Source organism: Poecilia latipinna, unplaced genomic scaffold (assembly GCF_001443285.1).
Source record: "Poecilia latipinna isolate Pla-1442-1.1 unplaced genomic scaffold, P_latipinna-1.0 Scaffold347, whole genome shotgun sequence".
Taxonomy (NCBI): Eukaryota; Metazoa; Chordata; class Actinopteri; order Cyprinodontiformes; family Poeciliidae; genus Poecilia; species Poecilia latipinna.
The window spans coordinates 86,322-105,178 of NW_015112963.1; the positions used below are offsets into that span (position 1 = coordinate 86,322).

General features: G+C 36.0%; 2 protein-coding genes across 2 annotated transcripts; one reads left to right on the top strand and one right to left on the bottom strand.

Annotated features, from left to right (window-relative positions):
• Positions 1-73: 73 nt before the first annotated feature.
• On the bottom strand, positions 74-7,307 carry LOC106949482 (leptin receptor overlapping transcript like 1). Its single transcript, XM_015035739.1, has 4 exons — positions 7,198-7,307; positions 6,662-6,737; positions 4,748-4,934; positions 74-3,833 (listed from the first exon to the last, which is right to left on the bottom strand). Exons 1-4 carry the CDS (start codon positions 7,211-7,213, stop codon positions 3,717-3,719), a joined length of 396 nt encoding a protein of 131 aa, XP_014891225.1. The 5' UTR covers positions 7,214-7,307; the 3' UTR covers positions 74-3,716.
• Positions 7,308-8,302: 995 nt separating this feature from the next.
• On the top strand, positions 8,303-18,392 carry srp72 (signal recognition particle 72). Its single transcript, XM_015035736.1, has 19 exons — positions 8,303-8,441; positions 9,154-9,274; positions 10,060-10,180; positions 10,469-10,612; positions 11,484-11,595; positions 11,702-11,733; positions 12,747-12,871; positions 13,599-13,656; positions 13,738-13,869; positions 13,960-14,088; positions 14,516-14,588; positions 14,739-14,803; positions 14,911-15,006; positions 15,821-15,924; positions 16,018-16,095; positions 16,667-16,804; positions 16,879-16,916; positions 17,003-17,162; positions 17,483-18,392. Exons 1-19 carry the CDS (start codon positions 8,342-8,344, stop codon positions 17,661-17,663), a joined length of 2,007 nt encoding a protein of 668 aa, XP_014891222.1. The 5' UTR covers positions 8,303-8,341; the 3' UTR covers positions 17,664-18,392.
• The last annotated feature ends 465 nt before the right edge of the window (positions 18,393-18,857 follow it).

Here is an 18,857-nt window from a genome sequence, read left to right on the forward strand (position 1 = left end):
TTTAGTCGGATTTTCAGATTTCTTGGTAATAAATGCTTCAAAGTTGGACACATTATTAGTCATTCAACAGAGCGGATGTTCAAAAATGGCATTTATTAAAAATAAAGAAAGGAGAAAAAAAAAGGAAATCACCATGCTGACGTCGTTCCTTCAACACAAGCGTTGTAGATTAAAAAATAAAGGAACCGAGCGTTGACTCGACAAAATAAATAAATACAATATCCTCTCATCATCATGAACAGAAACAGAAAAACACAGAAACCCATCCCAGAGCTTCACACCAGCCTCTGTCACATCGAAGGGCTTTCACAGCAGACTATCAAACAAAATAAACTTCAGAACATTTAACTCATTGAGCTTAAAACTGGAAACACACAGATGTTCACACCTCTGGAGGTCACCCTGCAGATGGACTTGCATACAACCAAACATTGTTATAGTCACATAAACGTCAGTAGCAGCTTTTTTTATTCAGTGTTTTTAACAGAAACCATTAATATGATCAATGCGTTTGATCGGGTCGTGTGAAAAAAAGAGAAAAAAGTCATACACTTTAATTAGCAGTTCTGAAAATGGAGGCTAAATATTTTGGTCAATCATATTTTGATTTCTGTAAAAACTAAATACCTCGTGGCATCTAGCTGTGATTGAAACTGGTTGATTAGTCCTGGCCTTGTTCACTGAATGAATCAAAAATCCCAATTTTATGGATCTGTAAATGCATCAGTGAACATCTGGGCTGTTGATGCACTTTGTTTTTAATTTAGTAAAAAGTTTATCAATGAAAGTTTTTCATTATTAGATTCAAATTTACACATTTAAGTTTTTACAGTCCTTACAACGAAAATCTGAATTGGCAGTTCGGAACAAAAGAAAACAAAAAACTGGTATCAGTCAAGAAAATCCTGATCAGTGCATCTCTAGTAAAACAAAACAAAAAACAACGTAAAACAAACTCGTCTTCTCCTTAATTTGATCTTGGAAAAGTGGATTGGATGCTGAAATTTACTTTAACTGGATGATTAAAGATTTAAACTCAAGGAAAAATTTAACCCTGTCTTTTTTAGAAAGCAAATAAACCCCCGAAGAGAGAGACAGTGAAACGATGCAGCTGCAGTTTTAATATCTACTGACAAAATGAGCGATCTAAAAACCAAGAACAGAGGAATTAGTTTTTACTTGAGGCTGAACGAACAGGAATAAAGATACTTTATACTTCTGCAGCACATCCATCTCATATGTTTCAGACAGCATGCATAAAAAACATTCTGCCCAGAATAAGAAACGAACGCTATAATTTTATAGCCTACAGAGGAAGGTACTGGCCTTAAGAATTAAATGACAGAAGTCTGAATGTTTTGTGAATTTGTGATTATTGGAGATTGACTTTTAGCGAGTCATCTTTAAAAATTTCAGTCAACATTTTAATATATTTTAATGGCAGTTGATTAGAAATCAGACAGTTTTTATGTTATAGATTTTATATGTAAAACTTTGAAAAAAATCAGATTTCCTCCTTCATTGAGGAAATGCATGAGCACTAAGAACTTTCACCATTTTTTGTTAAATAAACTCATCAATCACCATCATGTACTTTGATGCAGTTATCTTACTTTAAGAAATAAAAAACATCAGATGAATGCTAGGAACATGCAGTTCGATCCATGAACAGAAATGACTTTGAAAACATCAAATAATCGTATGATGTTTCAAAATGATTATCTCAATCCAACAAACTGCAGCACATCTTTTCTCTTTGATGTATTTTAGAAAACAAAATCTGAATTGTCAGATTAGAGCTCAAAGAAAAATGAACACTGATATTTATCTTTACAGGTTTTAGATTTTGTGCTGTTTTAACTAGTTCTGTAGCGTAGACACATTACAATGTCAGTGCAATTTATTTAAATTTGAATATAAATCTCAAAGTCTGATAACTAATTCAGAATTTCTGATCAGTTTAGAAATTTTAGAAAGAATAATGAAAATCCGCTGACAGATCTATTATGTTGACAACCATTAAAAACATTCAGCACTTTTTATATCTTGTTTAATCTGAACACACTTTATGAAGTGTCAAGTTGGGGTCAGAGGAATTAAAAATGTTATTTAACAGAAACTCCTCCATACATTGTCTGTCTTTTGAGGTAATTTGGTGATTTTGAGTTGCTACGGAGAACATTGTGTACGTTTCTAGAATAAATAGTATTAAATCTGAGGAACAATCTGTGATTGTGAGATATGTCTGGGAATCTGCCAGAGGAAGAGGCACCATCAGGGCTCGAAGAAAACGGAAATACACGATACAACCTGAAGATCTAAACCTTCCCCTCGGAGGAGAGCTGCATTCAGGCTGCAGCTTAACTCCACGTTTAGATCCTAAAGCAGTTTAACGGCCTCAAGCTGCATGCTGGAGCAAAATCTCAGACCTCAGAGACGACCTCCAGAGTCAAAGCAGTGAATGTGCTGGAGTTTCTATCATGGAAACGGAGCAAATGTGCAGAAAATCCAAAGCAAATGTGCTTAATTAACACGTAGGCGAGTTCATTGATACGATCAAGGAGTCAGATTGCAATGTTTAAAGGCTGTTAGTGATAATTAGGTGCCGTTTATGTGGTTTTTATAACAGCGCTACTGTCCTTAAGCTAAGCTAGCTGCTGAAAAAAAGCAAGGCTTTTCTTGCTTTCTGGGCGGTGCAGACCTCTCACACAGGGTGTAATCAGAGCAAATAGATGCTAAGTAAGATGGTGACAGAATCTGATATCTGGGTGCGTGCTAGCCTGCTGTTCTTTCCCCTGGTGTCATTTGCTAATCAAAAACAGGTTTAAATGTCACATGTCGTCACATTTTAGAGGCAGAATAAATTAATATCTTCAAAGTATGAAACGTTAAGTTTCTGTTAACTTTCAAACCATGTGGCAAATTTAAAATTCCATGAGTGCATTTGTGAGCATAATGTTTATTAGGAAGGAAAATGCATTGGTAGTAGTTATTTTATCTTTTAATGCCAGTACTGAATATCTGCTCATGCCTGCATATTGCATTAAACAATCCTCTGAAATGTTTTTCCATGACAATTACATAAAAGAGTATTATTTTTTTCCTTAGTGTCTGAGCCAAATGAAGGAGAGAACATCTGTTTGCAGAGATACAAGCCTGAACCCAAGTGAAAAGGAAAAGCCACATATGACTTCTTCAAAAGACGCTCATTATTGATTCCTGCCCTAACAGTCAGGTTCTCACCAAGTGTCAAAGCATAAAGTGAGTCACTTTACATTTACAGAAGATGTCAAAATCTGTGCTATTTTAGCAAAATGTCACCCTTTAATACCAACGGCAACTTGCTATGTTGTTCTTTATGACTCAAGCATTAGGTCAAATAACCACAAGGAGAAATCTCACAGTACAAAAGTCAGAGAACAAAACCTAAAACAAAATTTAAAAAATAAAATCAGTACAAGTCAGCATTTTCCATCTTTCTTGTGTCAACATAAAGGAGGCGATTTAAAAAAACAACAAAGTATTGCACTGGTCTGGTGTAAGTCTATGGATGGGTGGTCATCATATGAATAACAACAACAACCAAACAGTAATACTATAATAATAATAATAATAATAATAATAATAATAATAATAATAATAATAATAATTGTAATGCTAATAAAAACAGTTCAGACTAAGGCCCCCCCCCCGGCCGCTCTCCTTCATTTAGCGTTTTACCACTGCTGCCAACTGAAGTCGTCGTTAGAGCCGAAGACCAGGAAGAAGCCCAGGATGGTCCCGAAGATGACTACATTACCTGTTAACACGAGCGCGCACGCCCCCCAGGCGATCTGCAAAAAACCAGAGCATTCACAACTCAGGTCAGACCAGCAGAGGGTCTAAACAGGAGTATCAACAGAACATTTAAAGGGACTGTTAGGTAATATTATGCAAAATTCACCTTTTGCACATTTTTATACTTCCATTTGGGTTAATAAAACACCCAGGTATTTTTTGTCAATACTTTAATGAGAGAAATGCCTACGTGAACAAAATGCAAAATTCACATTTTGGAGGTTTTTGTGCTTCCATTTAGGTTTCCACTGCTTCTATAAACATTCCAAGCACTTTAAAAACACCCAGATGGTTTTTGTTTTTTTTTGGCAATAAGTTGATGTTGTTTGGTGTCTGAAAAATGAGCCATTTCAAAAACCTTCAGAATGTAACGTCACAAATCAGCAGGCACTGCAGTTACCTAACAACCTCAGTGAAGCCCAGCCGGTTACCTAGAAACCCGAGCTGAGCTCCAGCACATTTGGTCAGCTGGTTTTACCGCTGTATGCTCTGTATAAACAAGTGATTTGTTGTTGACTTACCATGCAGAAACTACTTGTTGCATTCTTATTAGTTGTGCAGAAGGCTCTACTTCTCCTTTTCAAAGATGCACGGTTGTATAATTGTGTATCTGTTTGGCTCCATTTTTAGGTGCAAGTGTAAATGTTGAGTTGGGGGTGTGGCTAGCAGCAGTTTATTTGATTCTAAAGTGACAAGATGCCATTTAAAGCTCATTCTGAAAGGAACTATAAATATGTAGAACTGAGCAGACTAAAATTATATTATCTAAGAATAATTTTGTACAAAAAAGTAATGAACATGTTTTGTACAACCCATTTTCAAAGAAGCGTAGTAGGTCACGTGTAATGTTTATTTCTGGAAGAAAACCAACATAAAAACATTTAGAAACAACCAAGTCTCCATGACTTACCACTTCAGCTCTAGCAAAGATGATGGGCAGGCCAAAGGCTGAGATGACGATGCCCGTCGTGAGGAAGATGGCCAGCTCTTTGCAGGCGTTGCTGGCAGAGTCTGTGTCATCAACCACCCGCCGCGAGATGCAGTAAGGGATGGGTGAGAGGATGTAGAAGAAGAGGAGGAACAAAGGCCAGTATTTGCTGCATAAAGAAAGGAAGGGGACAAATGAAGGAGACACAATTCCACACATGCTGTGGTGATGCAGGTCAGGGATTGAATTACCAATCTTTTGCCCTTATTAGACTATTTTTAACTTCCTCAGTTAAGAACTGGAGTGTCGTTAAAAGTTTCATCAGTACATGATTTGTGTAACTATTTCTCAGAATCAGATGTCAAGTTTGGTTTGCTATCCAGTTCATGTCGGGACAGCATGTTGAAAATCATCAAGTCCAACCTTCTACTACTGCTAGATGAAGAGAGAAGGGCTTTTTAATATTATTAAATTAAAAACCTAGCAAACAGCAGACAGATTGAATTACAGGGATGTGCGTCTATTGATAATATTGCACAGATCTGCAGTAAATGCTTTATTGCAGGAACATCTTTAAAAAATCTGTACTGTGATCTGGCCTTGGAACTGCAACCTCCAGGGTTTCTGCCCATTTTCCCTGTAAACTCAATTTTTGAGACTTTTTAGTCCTTTATGATCACTTTAAAATATAAAATATCAACATCCACGATTAGTTTATGGTGCAGACTTTACATATAGCACAGCAAAAACCAGAATGAAAGAAGAGATGATTAGTAAAAAGGGACAAGAGGAAAGGAAGGACCGATGGACAGAAGGGAGGAAATAAAAAAGGACAGAAAAAGGGAAGCAGAACAAGAAAGGAAAAAAGGTAGAAACAATGGAAAAAACAAATCAAGGAAGGAAGAAAGAGAATCGGAAAGGAGAAAGAAATGAAGGAGGACAAGGGATGAATAAAAGGACAAAATGAAGGAAAGAATGAAGGACACAAGTAAGATATGGAAAAGACAAAAAAGAAGCAACGACGGCAGACGGGACAGAAGAAAGATTGAAAGAATGCACAAAGGAAAGAAAGAAGAAAGACTGAAAACTAAAGGAAAAACAAAAGGAGGGACAGAAGCAAGGCCCTGAGGAAGAGAGAAAGGAAAGAGGAAAGGTTATGAGGGAGTGAAGAACAGAGACATGAGAAAGGAAGTTAGGAGGACACAAAGGAGGAAGAAATGTAGGACTATAGGAAGGAAACAAAGAATGATTTAATGGAGGAAGAAACGTATAAAGGAAGGACAAAACTTTTAGACAAAGGAATAGTGAATTGTCTGGACATAAATATACTTGTCCATTCAGACGTGGAAAATGTGAAATCAAAATTTCGAGAGTCTAAATGTCCTCTTTTCACATTCTGTCCGGGGCATCCAGAGGGCATTTACACACAAACTATAAAACAACTGAGTGAGAGTTCAATTGATTGATTGACTTTGTGATATCATATTATTACAGATGAATAATTTTTTGTGTGTAATTTTTCTAGAGTATAACTGAAAAAGTGACCTATTGTTATGTATTACTTTTCTAATACATTATTTCTATTATTATTTATATCAAGATATCTAAAAGTGATTTTTGCACTTGGTGACTTATGAAATGTATTCTTTCTAACCACATAGAGAAGGAACATTTTAAAAATGCAACAATCAAAAGTCTAATTAAGTAAACAGAGTATGACTGAAGTGTTTTCAGGACTGTTACTGCTTTATTTGGAAATCAAAATCTGGTCACCCTAACAAAATCAATGTTTTTCCAGGCAGGCTGCGTATGAACCCTGACCCCCATTAAAGGCTGCACTGGGATCACACATTGATTCCCACACACCCTAACACAGTGTGTGATGGTTGTACTCACTCATATACTGGTAGGGCACATCCAAGCATGAGGAACATGAGGCCGATGGCCCCTCCGAAGGAGAGGCTGATGAGAGCTGTAAAAGAGGCAGAGGATTTCAGACTCAGTTAGCATCACAGTAACGCCACAGAACCGGCTGAGGACCGAGGCTTTTATAATGTGATGGTCCGGCTGATTTCACGTGGAACCGCTTGTCGTGCTATTAGGAGCTGCTGGCTAACAACAGCCGTTAATCCGAGCAACGAAATTAGCTACAAGAGCAGCTCAGGGAAAACGCGGGCTAACAAGAGCGACATTAACTGCGATGTTACACGTTATTTACTACATATTAATAAATGTGGAAGCTGGGAAACAGACGCTAACAAACACTGCGGGTGATTCAGCTAGATTCAGTGACCGGCGGAACCGTTGCTAATATACACCCTCCGTTAGCTGGATGGGTGTTTTAAACGCATCACTCTTCTCCTGCGCATTTTAAAGCCGCTTCCATTTAAATAAAAAGGAATCGTCAAGGAAAGCTGGGGCGTTTTTTATACCCTTGATCCCGGCCATTTCTCCTGGACAAAAGCTCGACACACTGCCCTGACGGATGACAACAGTACCCCCTCTTCTTCTCCTCCCCTTCTCCCCTCCTCTACGGATGAGGAGTTCCGAATATGAGGCTTTCGCGTGTTACTGCTACAATCGGAATTTTACATTTTCACATAAAAACTAGAGGATCAACCTCTTTATTCTTTAACGTTGCTACACTTTTTAGCAATGTTCCATCAAGCAAGGATCATTAGCACGCTTAAGTCCATGGTTACACGTTTATAAAAATGTATCTTAATTTACCCTATCTACAATAAATGCAAATATATTATTACACATAGCTAGTGGTAATTAGTAACTAGTTACATTTACATGCGAAACTTTGAGGAGAAAATACTTTTAGAATTAGTTTAACTGCACTGTACTTTTTAATTTTACTGGAGTAGCTTCACTGAATGACTGTAATTTCTTTTTAAGAAAGTACTTTAAAAGCGAAAAACCTGCACCTGGCTGGAATTCACTGACTGTACAATGTGTTGCAGAAGTACTTACCTTTAGTACTTATTCATATTTTTTTTACATTGTGACAACGAACTTCAATGTGATATGATATGCCAGCTCTAGATTTTGTTGTTGTAAACAAGCCTTTGTGTTCTGCCTCTTGAGTAAATACTTGAGCTGAAATTAAAATTTCACATAATTTGCATATCAGCTGTGTCTAGATCTGAATTTTGTATGTGTCCCCATGCCTATTTCTTCTCATATTATTAAAATTTTATTATCCTATTATTTCGACTGTTTTCTCCAACATTAGTATCACAACATTGTGACATTATTCAATTATGACGAATTGGAGCTCCCTGTTTGAAAGACAGCTCGGCCTGTTTCTGTTTCCACATTCTGAAATGTGTATTCCGATTTTAATCGGTGGCTATGAAGACGTCATGGGACTGCGACAATTTAAAATGAAAAAATTTAAAGGAAAATGCTAATTGCTTCACCAAAATAAACCTGCATCAAATATCAAGGTTTTATTATGTTCGTCCTTTAATGTGTAAATGTTGATTTTTTTTTTTTGTAAATACTTGGTTTCCAGCCCGGAAGTAACACATTCTACTTCCGCCTACCTTGTCGGTCCATTCAGCAAAGATGGCGAGTGGAGGGGTGGCCGTGGCTTCGCTATGGACCGAAGTGAACCGCTGCGGACAGAGTGGTGACTACACCCGAGCTCTGAAGGCGCTTTCTAAGAGTAAGAGTCAATTCCTGACAGGGCCGTCTTTAAAACCCGAGCCGCGGTTGCTGTTAGCGACATACTCTGCTGGGGATCATTGCTACTTAATAGCATGTTGCTAAGCTAAAAATGTCAACTCTGTTAAGAGAGACATTCCGTTTTTTGTTGTTTGAGAACCTCAGTGTTTCAGTTTATGAAACAGACGAGGAAGGAGTGTTGTGTTTTTATGTTACGTCATTATTGAGTTAAATTTTCTCACTAGATTTTGCACCGGTGTATTCTGACCAATGACGTGTCCCTACCCTGACCTACTGTTGAGCTAAGAGGAGTTGATTACCACTTCAACTTTAATATTTTGATTTCAAGTCAAAGTCGGATCTGTTAAAACTAAAATAATAAACACACATACACATATTCAACATTGACATTTCGTTGTTTTGCATAAGTAGCAAAAGGACATGATACTGCATTGCATCAAAATGATAGATATTTTTTATTTCACGTAGTAGTGAATAAAATGAAAAAATAAAAGATTAGTGCACTTATAATTATTAATTAGGTCTTCAGAATATTAGGATATTATGTTGTTGTGATGTAGTGTTCCTAACTGTGCATCCCTAGTTGTTTACAAACTAAAACTGGGTTGATAATTCAGATGTAATTTGATCATTTTCTTGCTTTTATTATTTTATTTAATAACTTGTTTTTCTTTTCTCTGCCTCTGCTATAGTTCTGCATGAGAACAGGGACGATGTGACGGCCCTTCACTGTAAGATTGTTTGTCTTGTTCAGAATGGGAGCTTCAAGGAGGCGCTGAACGTCATGAACACTCACACCAAAGTGCTTGGGAGGTAAACAACTACCAAAATATTAAATTGTTTATGTTTCACATAGGGCTGCAACTAACAATTGTTTTAGTATTCTATTGATTTAACAATTAATTGGCAATTCCTGCAGATTTTCATTTAAACACTTAAGCCTTTTTTATACAACATTAGAAATGCAATAAAAGATGCAAATAAACATTTTATTAACTAAAATGCAATAAAAATTTGTTTTTTCCACACTTGATCTTTTGTAGCTCCAGTTAAAAAATGCTTCAACATGTGAGAAACTCATCCCACTGTGCTTGACTTAACATCAGTACAGTGTAGGACTAATCTGTTGAATATATTTTCAATTAACTGATTAATAATTTGACAGCAAAAGGTACTTAATCTGAGATCTTTCTTATGCATAATTTGAACCAGGTGATGTTAAAACTATGTCACTTGAGGAGCATAACATATTTACAGACAGGGTTTTTTTTATATATCTTAAGAGCAAAATGTATATAATTTGTGCTGTTTTGACTTAATTACTGCTCTGATTTTGTAATTTGTTGAGTCTGGGTGCTCCATTTAACGATAAATTAATTACTACATTAGTTGGCGATTATTTCAATAATCGGTTCAAAGCGATTAATAAAATTAATAGTTTTGTGATGCTTTAAAAAATAAACATAATCACAAAAACCTTCAGTTTTTAGAACAAAAGAAGAATCAGTTTGATTAGAGTGCATATTTAAACTGTCTGAATCTGGGAAATGTAATTTTGTCTCTTTTTTTTTCTTTTTTTTAATATTTTTATATATTAGTGACGTTGTATTTGAGAAGGCGTACTGTGAGTATCGGCTGAACAGAGTGGAAAGTGCGCTGAAGACCATTGAAAGTGCTCCTGACCAGACAGACAAGCTGAAGGAACTTTATGGTCAAGTGGTGAGACTTTTTAATGTTTTTACTGTTGTCTTTTCTTGGAGAAAATTGTACTTATTATTGGTGTTCATGTAGCTTGTATTTCTGATATGTATCATTATAAATACACATAATTACACCCGCTAATGTCCTGGTTTAATTTTCTACTAAATCTCAGTAATGGCGTCATGGAGACAGAGATTAAGCTTTTATTGTTCAGTGTAATGACTTTTCCTGGTGCACTGTGGCTTCATGCTTCCTGTTCAGATCCTATTAGTGTGTCAGATGATCTGAACTCTTCTCTTTGTGTAGCTGTACAGACTGGAGCGCTACGACGAGTGCAAGACCGTCTACACAGACCTGATCAGGAACTCTCAGGATGAGTACGAGGAGGAGAGGAAGACCAACCTGGCTGCCGTAGTGGCTGCGATGAGTCAGTGGGAGAAGGTGCCGATGGTAATGCTCAAACATAGGTCACATTTCATCTTTTTTCACTACAAAACATGTAAAATTAACAATTATCTACAATTTTGACGAGTTCAGTATTTTTAAAAACTTTTTTTTCATATTGTGGCGATTCAGCTTTCTTTTCTCAGTTTGTGTTTTTATTTATGTTTTATTTTGTTTGTGACACAAGATAAAGCTATGAGAATGATATATAAAGTGAATAATAGAGAACATACTTATTGTTTATTCACTCAAATATCTTGAAACTAAGAGATTTGGTTAAAGAGATTTTTGCCAATTCATTTACAGAAGTTCTTTGTCTCAAACTCAAGTGACAGAAATAACAGAAGGAAGTATGATTTCAAAAATAAAACTGTGTGTACTACTTTAAAACAGTTGTGTATGGAGTGAAATTATGGAATAGTTTGAATGAGAATTTGAAAAAATGCTCCACTATGAGCCAATTCAAAACACTTTATAAGAAAAAAATAATTAAGTTTTATACATTTAGAGTCAACAACGGAGGGAATGATATACGGTTTGCAACTTATATTGCTAACTTAATGTGAAATTTTATTTTGTAAATATTGAGAAAGAGAAAGGGCTTATGCAAGATTTTTCTTCTTCCTGCTCACTCGAGCATAGTTAGTGTTGTAAGATAGTGAACTTGTAAATTATTTCTAAAACTTGTAAAATTGAGTGAATAAACTCATTATTTCTTTTATATTCATTTGTTTTTGAGAAAAGCTGAACACTAAACATTCATCAATGGTCAGACACCCAAAAATTCACAATAAACTGAATAAAGTTGCATGAGTGTGATTTTATTGTTGTTGTTTTTTTAAAAACTGATCTAGAGTCGATCTTTTTTCCTTTGCAGGAGGATCTGGGTCTTTCCGAGTCGACGTATGAGCTCTGTTACAACACTGCCTGCGCTCTGATTGGTCAAGGGCAGCTGGCGGAGGCCTTCAACACACTACGGCAAGCAGAAGGTCAGCATGTTTATCGTTACTCACCTCGTCGAACTGCTACGTTTCCATTCATGCTTAAATCAAGTGTTTGATATTAACTGGTTAATATTTTTTCTGTTTTTGGCAGAACTTTGTAGAGTCTCATTGGCAGAGGATTCGGTAAGTCATTGCTTTTATTTTGTTTATAAAAAATAATTCCAGATGCTATAAATGCCTGTTGTTATCCTACAAGTTTGTAAAGTTGTGAATTATTGAGAAAATAACAGGTTTGAGAAGATTATGAAAGCTGCTGCTCATAATTCTTCAATAGTTTATTATTATAATAAAAGTACATAAAAGGGCATATCATGCATTGTAAATTTATATTTGTTTTTGCAAATATATAAAATATTTTCCAGATAATTGCACACATAATCTATTTGCTAAAATAAAACATTTCCAGACTTTAATTACTTATTGGAGAATTTTACCCAATTAATTCCTTTCAGTACAGATCATGTGACTAAACATTTGCTTTTGGTATAAAAATTGATCAGAAATAAAAGCAAATGTCAATCATTGCAAACAATATTTCCATTTATTAGTAATCATTTGTCAGTGTGGACAATTTTAAATGAGACTTTATTCCTTAATTTATTTTATTAATCTATTGTTTAGTGTAATTTTAAATCACATTCCTCCAAGGAAACTCATTCATTTATATTTTTATATATTTTATTGCATTGCAGTTTTGTATTTATTCCACAATCACAAAATAAATTGCACACAGATTTGCTCTATCAAACTATGAATTAATTATATGCAAAATGTTCCACGTTCAACAGGACAGAAATAAATGAATAAAATAAAGCTTTTTTTTTCTTGCTTTTTTTTACAGGCGTTTAGAATGTGAAATGCAAGTTTAAACTGGAAGTTAATAAAATAGACCTCTCTAGTCATTTTACACCTTCAAAATGTTATAACTGAAACATTTTGAGCTAACTTTGAAGCCTTTGTTCTGTTTAAAAACTGTACAAATAAAACTATTACAATATTTAGATTATTTATTAAATTGTGAATTAATTTGATCATTCGTTTTAGAGGCATTCAACTTAAAATCAGCTATTGTGTTTGTGGCTTGAAGATTGTTTAATTTTGCCACCAGACAGCGACCATTTGTCTGCCTGTTTCAGGACGTGACTGAAGAAGACATCGAGTCAGAGCTGGCGGTCATCCATTCTCAGATGGCGTACATCATGCAGCTGCAGGGCCGAACAGACGAGGCTTTGCAGCTCTACAACCAGGTCATCAAGCTCAAGTGAGTCCAGACTCTGCACAAGACGTGTTACGGAAATGATAATAGTGTTAAAAATATTTTTACTTGGGAGACAAACGGTTAATAAACTTACGATTGTGGATTAATGGTTTATTTGGTTAAAATTAGTTTTAATCGATTAGACCTTATTTCAGTGTTGTAGTTTGGCCGCCATCCAGCAGAGGGCGCCGCTGGTCATCCTTTAGCGGCCCAGAAGCAAAGATGGCGGCCGGTGTGGGTTTATAAACTCACTTCGTGCGGTTCTGTTTAGAAATATAAAAGCTCAACAAGCTAACTAAGTTTTATCCTAATGGCGCTCATTCTGCCGAGCTGAAAAAGCAACTTGTCAATAAAAATGACTAATATGAGGATGTGATAAAACAAAAGCTGAGGGTTTAGCGGAGAAAATTTGAAGCATGATGGAAAAAACGTGATTTTTATGGCTTTGGTGAGTTAATGCACTTCATGGAGCGAAGTTTTAAAATTTCTTCAAGCACTACAGAGAGTACTGTATGAATATCTGTACGTTATTCTTTTAATCTTTTATTTTTCTATTCAGCAACCTGAGAGGTTCCTGACAAACTCTACATATTATAAAACAATTAGCCCTTTATGTAATGGAAACGCAGATTTTTAAGAACATGACCACTTCAGGTCAGCTCATTTTAAACAGTGTTTCTCGTTTTAACATCTTGAATGGCTGATCCACGGTAATCTGATCTGGTTCCAGGCCCTCTGATGTCGGGCTTCTGGCTGTGACCGCCAACAACATCATCACAATCAATAAGGTAGGGACAGAGCTAGCCATCCTAAAGCGAAGCCTCCTCAACTAAAAACGCCTGATAATAACAGCCTTTCTGTTCTTTTAGGACCAAAACGTGTTCGACTCAAAGAAAAAAGTGAAGCTGACAAACGCAGAAGGTGTAGAATACAAACTGGCAAAGAAGCAGCTGCAGGCCATCGAGTTCAACAAAGCGCTGCTGGCCATGTACACTAATCAGGTGAGGAAAATGCTCTGATTTCATCCACTTCTTCTGCATTTTATGGCTTTGTTGTAATCCAATTTGGCTTTGTGGTCTGGATGCAAACAGGCTGACCAGTGCAGGAAACTGTCGTCCAGTCTTCAGTCTCAGAACCCGGGTCACCCTCGACCCGTCCTCATCCAGGCGGCTCAGCTGTGCAGGGAGAAGCAGCACAGCAAGGCGGTGGAGCTCCTGCAGGTGAGCATCCTGATCCACACCCTGATTCACATCCGTCACGTCTGGATGAAATGCTGCCACTGTTCAGATCAACAGTAGGCCTGAAATGATTAATAGTGATGAGTCAGTTATTGAAATAATTGTCAACTAATTTGCAATTAATTACTATAAAGATTATAATAATTAATTCATTATTCAGATCTCACTAAAACCAACCAACTACAAAACAAACAATTCCTAAAACTTTTTTTTTTCTTGCCTTCATTAATAATGAGTATAAATCTTCTTATTTATTTTTGCCAAATGTGGGAACATTTTACAACTAAAACATGTCATAATCTCACGTGGAAACATTAAGATGACTGTTATTTCCAAGAACAGTAGAAAAAGAATATCTGCTTGTGTTTGAGGATCAATGATTTAAACTTTTATTGTTTTTGTTTTGCAGCAATTCTCTGAGCAAAACCCAGAAAGCGCATCTGGCATTAAACTAACAATGGCACAACTGTATTTAGTACAAGGTACTGAGATGCTCCAGACAAAATTTCCTTTTATTTTATGCTTATGTTTTAAAGATAGGTGTGGGAGTCATTCAGCTTTAATGTGTTTAACTCATAGCAAGATGACAAATACCAAAAATAAAACCCGTCTTTGATGCTTCTGCTGTTCAGGTCACGTTACAAAAGCCTGTGACGTCCTCAGATCCATTGAAGAGTTCAAGCACAAAGCAGGAATGGTGAGAATATTTACTCTTTTAGGGACTGCTAGATTATTAAGGGTTTCTATAAAATCAAAGTGATCTGGTAGTTTAGTATTTTATTTAAAATGTGTGTATTGTTGTAGGTTTCAGCTCTGGTAACCATGTACTCCCATGAAGAGGATATCGACGGCGCTATCGACGTTTTCAAGCAAGCTATAGAGTATTACCAAGCTGAACAGGTTAGTCGGTTTTTCAGCTTTGTTTCCTTAATGTTGCCTTGGAAACAACAGCAAAAACACAACCTTACTAAGTATTTTTGTCTAGTTTCTAATACAACTATTTTACTGCACTTGAAATAGGACAAAACTAACATGTCAACAACATATAGGAGCTTGTTTTAAGTAATTAATAATTCCTTAATATTGATGACAAAGTAAATAAGAAGACATAACCCTCATGTTATAAGTGGAAAAATGTCCCAGTGGAACTAATACTTTATCAAATGAACAGTAGAAGTACCACTAATAGTGGCGCCTTTGGTATTTATAAAACATGTATTCCATAAAATTGGAATTTATTCAATGTAAAAAATATAAAAGGTTGGATATATTTCCAGTTTTCAGTGTAATTTAATATTTCTGCTTGTTTAAGGCTTTTCCACATCTTTACCACTATTTCTTTATTTTTTTAGCCCTTAGTGTCCCAATTGTTTCTGTGTGTTTCCACTATACTTTTCATATTTATTGAGATATATTATTTATAATTATTTTTATTAAATTATTTGACTTGCCTTTGAGAGTTGCTGTTTTTTTTATTATTATTATTTAATAGTGCTTTTCTTCATGCCCAATGTAATAAAATAAATTCTGATTTAGAGCCAATAACGGTGAAGGAGGCTGTAGATATTTGATCTCAGAATCATGTTTGAGTTGGTTTATGGTAAAGTGGTTTTATAAAAGTCTCAGCAGACTTTCTTCTTCTTTTTCTTCTTCTGCTTCTGCTTCTTCTTTTTCTTCTTCTGCTTCTTCTTTTTCTTTTTCTTCCTCTTCACAGCCCGGATCTGCTGCACATCTGGCTCTGGTGCGAGAAGCTGCAAACTTCAAACTGAAGCACGGACGTAAAAAAGAAGCCATCAGTGACCTGGAGCAACTGTGGAAGTGAGTCCTGCAGAAACACTTCCAGATTTTGTTCCAGATGTACGTTTTTTTTTGTTGTTTTTTTTAATTTACATTTTCTTCTTTTCAACACAGACAAAACACAAACGACGTTCACACACTGGCACAACTTATCTCTGCTTATTCTCTGGTGGACACGGATAAAGCCAAATCGTATCCTTTCAAAGTTATTTCACTTGATGTTGTAAATTCAAGCATTCTTTGGTTTTTGTTGCTTAAGATAATAATTTACAGTTTTTTTCTGACAGGAATTTAATTTTTTTTAGCTGTAGAGTAGAATGATGAAAAGAGTTATTAAAATATTGGAATGATGATTATAGAACAAGATTTGTACTGGTGCTTGAAATCCTTGAAATTCAACTCGGCGTTTTCAAGTTTTGGAAAGTGCTTGATTTCTGGATAAAGTCCTTGAAAGTGCTTGATATTTAAACTGCAAAGTTTTGCAATTAAAAGCCCAAATTTGGAAATGCTAACAGTTAAAACCAGATATTTTTAACACTTAGAAAGTATCAGTTATTTCTTTATTTACTGTTATTAAAAATAAAATAACTGAATGAATCACAATGTTAACTGTAATTTAACAGTTAAATACCACATCTGAAGCGAACAGTTGAAAATGTACCTGGAAAACGCTTGAAAAGTGCTTGAATTTTCCTGGTTGCATGTCAAACAAGGTGAAGGTTTTGGCACAGATTTGTTGAGCGTCCTTAACGTCTGTCTCCAGGCTGAGCAAGCACCTGCCGTCTGCAGACACCATGTCCTTCAACGTGGACGTGGACGAACTGGAGAACTCTCACGGCGCCACTTATGTCAGGAAAAAAGCCGGCAAAGTGGTCGGAGAAAACCTTCCAAAGGAAATTGGGTAAAATTTTTACACCAAAGAGTAATACTTGATTTGTATAATCAGTAAATACTGATCATTTATTTTTCTTTCAGCCAAGGCGAGGTCAAAAAGAAGAAGAAAAAGAAGAAAGGTATGCCGATGTTCATGTTTCCTACGTCTGTTGAAGACAGAACCGGTCCTACGTCATTTTTTCTTTGTTTTTTTTTTTTTTTTAAGGCAAACTTCCTAAGAATTACGATCCCAAAGCGACGCCAGACCCGGAGAGGTGGCTTCCAATGAGGGAGCGCTCCTACTACAGAGGCAAGAAGAAGGGGAAGAAGAAGGAGGCGATAGGAAAAGGCACACAGGGAGCGACGGCAGCAGCTTCAGCCGAGCTGTGAGTGAATGAACCCGCGTACCGTTTTATAAAACATCATCAAAACAGAAAATTATATAAACAAAACAATGGGAAAATATTTTACTTTCACCCCTCCTGTCCTCATGTTCAGTGTCTTTTTGATTTGCTTTGTTTTGGAACATTTGAAGGTCCTTTTTATTAAAAAGGTTACCTAACACAGAACTAATCTGAGTTGCTGAACCTTAGACTACAGTGCAAAGCCAATAATCCTGTTGTCAGAATGCCGTCTGGAGGTCAAACCTTTCAGTCTCTGTCTGTGACCTCTGTCTAACCACAGTGCGGTTCTTCTTTTTTTCCAGTGACGCCAGTAAAACCGCCACCAGCCCCCCGACGTCTCCCAGACCTGGGTCGGTGACCGGCTCGTCCACAGCGCCCAGCGGCAGCGGCGTGGTCCCTCCACGACAGCAGAAACCTTCATCTGGAGCCACACGCAAAAAGGCACCACAGAAGAAGAAGAAGGGCGGCAAAGGAGGCTGGTAGTGATGTTTATGAACAACAGAGATACGTCTGGAGGTTTTCATTTCAAGTTATTTAGTTTTTTCCCCCCTCTCTTCTGGTAATTTATCCAGATGTGCAACCAAAACGTGCTCTTTGCTCTCTTGCAGCTGTATCTTATTTTGATGATAGATGATGAAATTACAGTGAGTAATTAAAGGACACTCAATAAAAATGCTTTTTATTGTTTGGAAACAGTGTTTATGCTTTTGTTTAGCTCAGAACAAGAAAACTACAAACAGCTGAACTGTATATTTGAATCGACTGTGCAATGAATGGTATTTTTCTAACCCTGTAAGAAAAACTAACTGTATTTTACAGCTTCAGAAAAAGTCAGAATGGACCTTAACTGTCACTTTGATAACCTTGACATTGTTTGCTGTTTATTTTTTCTTTTTAAACTATTACTAAGAGCCATTTTATGACCTGCGCTGTCTGGAAGCTCAAAGAAACAGATTTATTTCCACACAATAAGCTGTGGTTTTTATTTCACTGCTATCCTTAGGGATTTCACACACGCACACACACACTTACACCTTTGTTTCTTCATATATCTCTTCAATTTCAGTCTGCTGCAGGGAAGCATGTTTTTTTTTTTTTTTTTTAAGTGTTGCAGTGGATAATAACTTATGATTCACTTGCATGCTAAAATACGACTATTTTGGCCCAACAGGCGTCCATTTTGTTAAGTCTTAATAAATCTCTGAACGACGAGTCTGTTTGCTTTTGTTTTAAACATTTTTGTTTTTCTCTAGAAATACATTTATATACAACTACATATTTTTAAAAAACATGAAAAAAAAACTTTTTTCACTTTAAAGAGTGAAACTAAATTTATTTTACATAGAGAAATGCTTTTATGACTATGGCTTACAGAGAATGGAAACCCCAAACTCAGTGTCTCGGAATGTACACAATACATAAAATTTAAAAAAAACTTTAGCTTCTCAATAGTAGATTCACTTCAACTTTTTGGATATGTGTGTATGATTTGTACTAAAAAAAACAACTATTTTTATAGTTACATAGTGGCTTTGTTCCAAATCCAAATGTCTGGTCCTGGGTTCCAGCTATTCATTTAAATGCAAGAATAAAAACTGTACAATATCTTCTGGCCCAATTTCTTTTTGACAATCAGTGATTTAAAGTAATTTTTGATGTTATATTTTTCTGCTAGGA

What these genes read in the sequence shown, in the direction of transcription:
- srp72 (XM_015035736.1), top strand. Translation starts at nt 8,342, where the DNA reads ATGGCGAGTGGAGGGGTGGCCGTGGCTTCGCTATGGACCGAAGTGAAC. An exon ending in GAAGAAGAAAAAGAAGAAAG is followed by an intron (nt 16,917 to 17,002) that starts GTATGCCGATGT and finishes TTTTTTTTTAAG; the next exon opens with GCAAACTTCCTAAGAATTAC. An exon ending in GCAGCAGCTTCAGCCGAGCT is followed by an intron (nt 17,163 to 17,482) that starts GTGAGTGAATGA and finishes CTTTTTTTCCAG; the next exon opens with TGACGCCAGTAAAACCGCCA.
- LOC106949482 (XM_015035739.1), bottom strand. An exon ending in TGTGCCCTACCAGTATATGA is followed by an intron (nt 4,935 to 6,661) that starts GTGAGTACAACC and finishes TTCTTTATGCAG; the next exon opens with CAAATACTGGCCTTTGTTCC. An exon ending in TCTTTGCTAGAGCTGAAGTG is followed by an intron (nt 3,834 to 4,747) that starts GTAAGTCATGGA and finishes GGTTTTTTGCAG; the next exon opens with ATCGCCTGGGGGGCGTGCGC.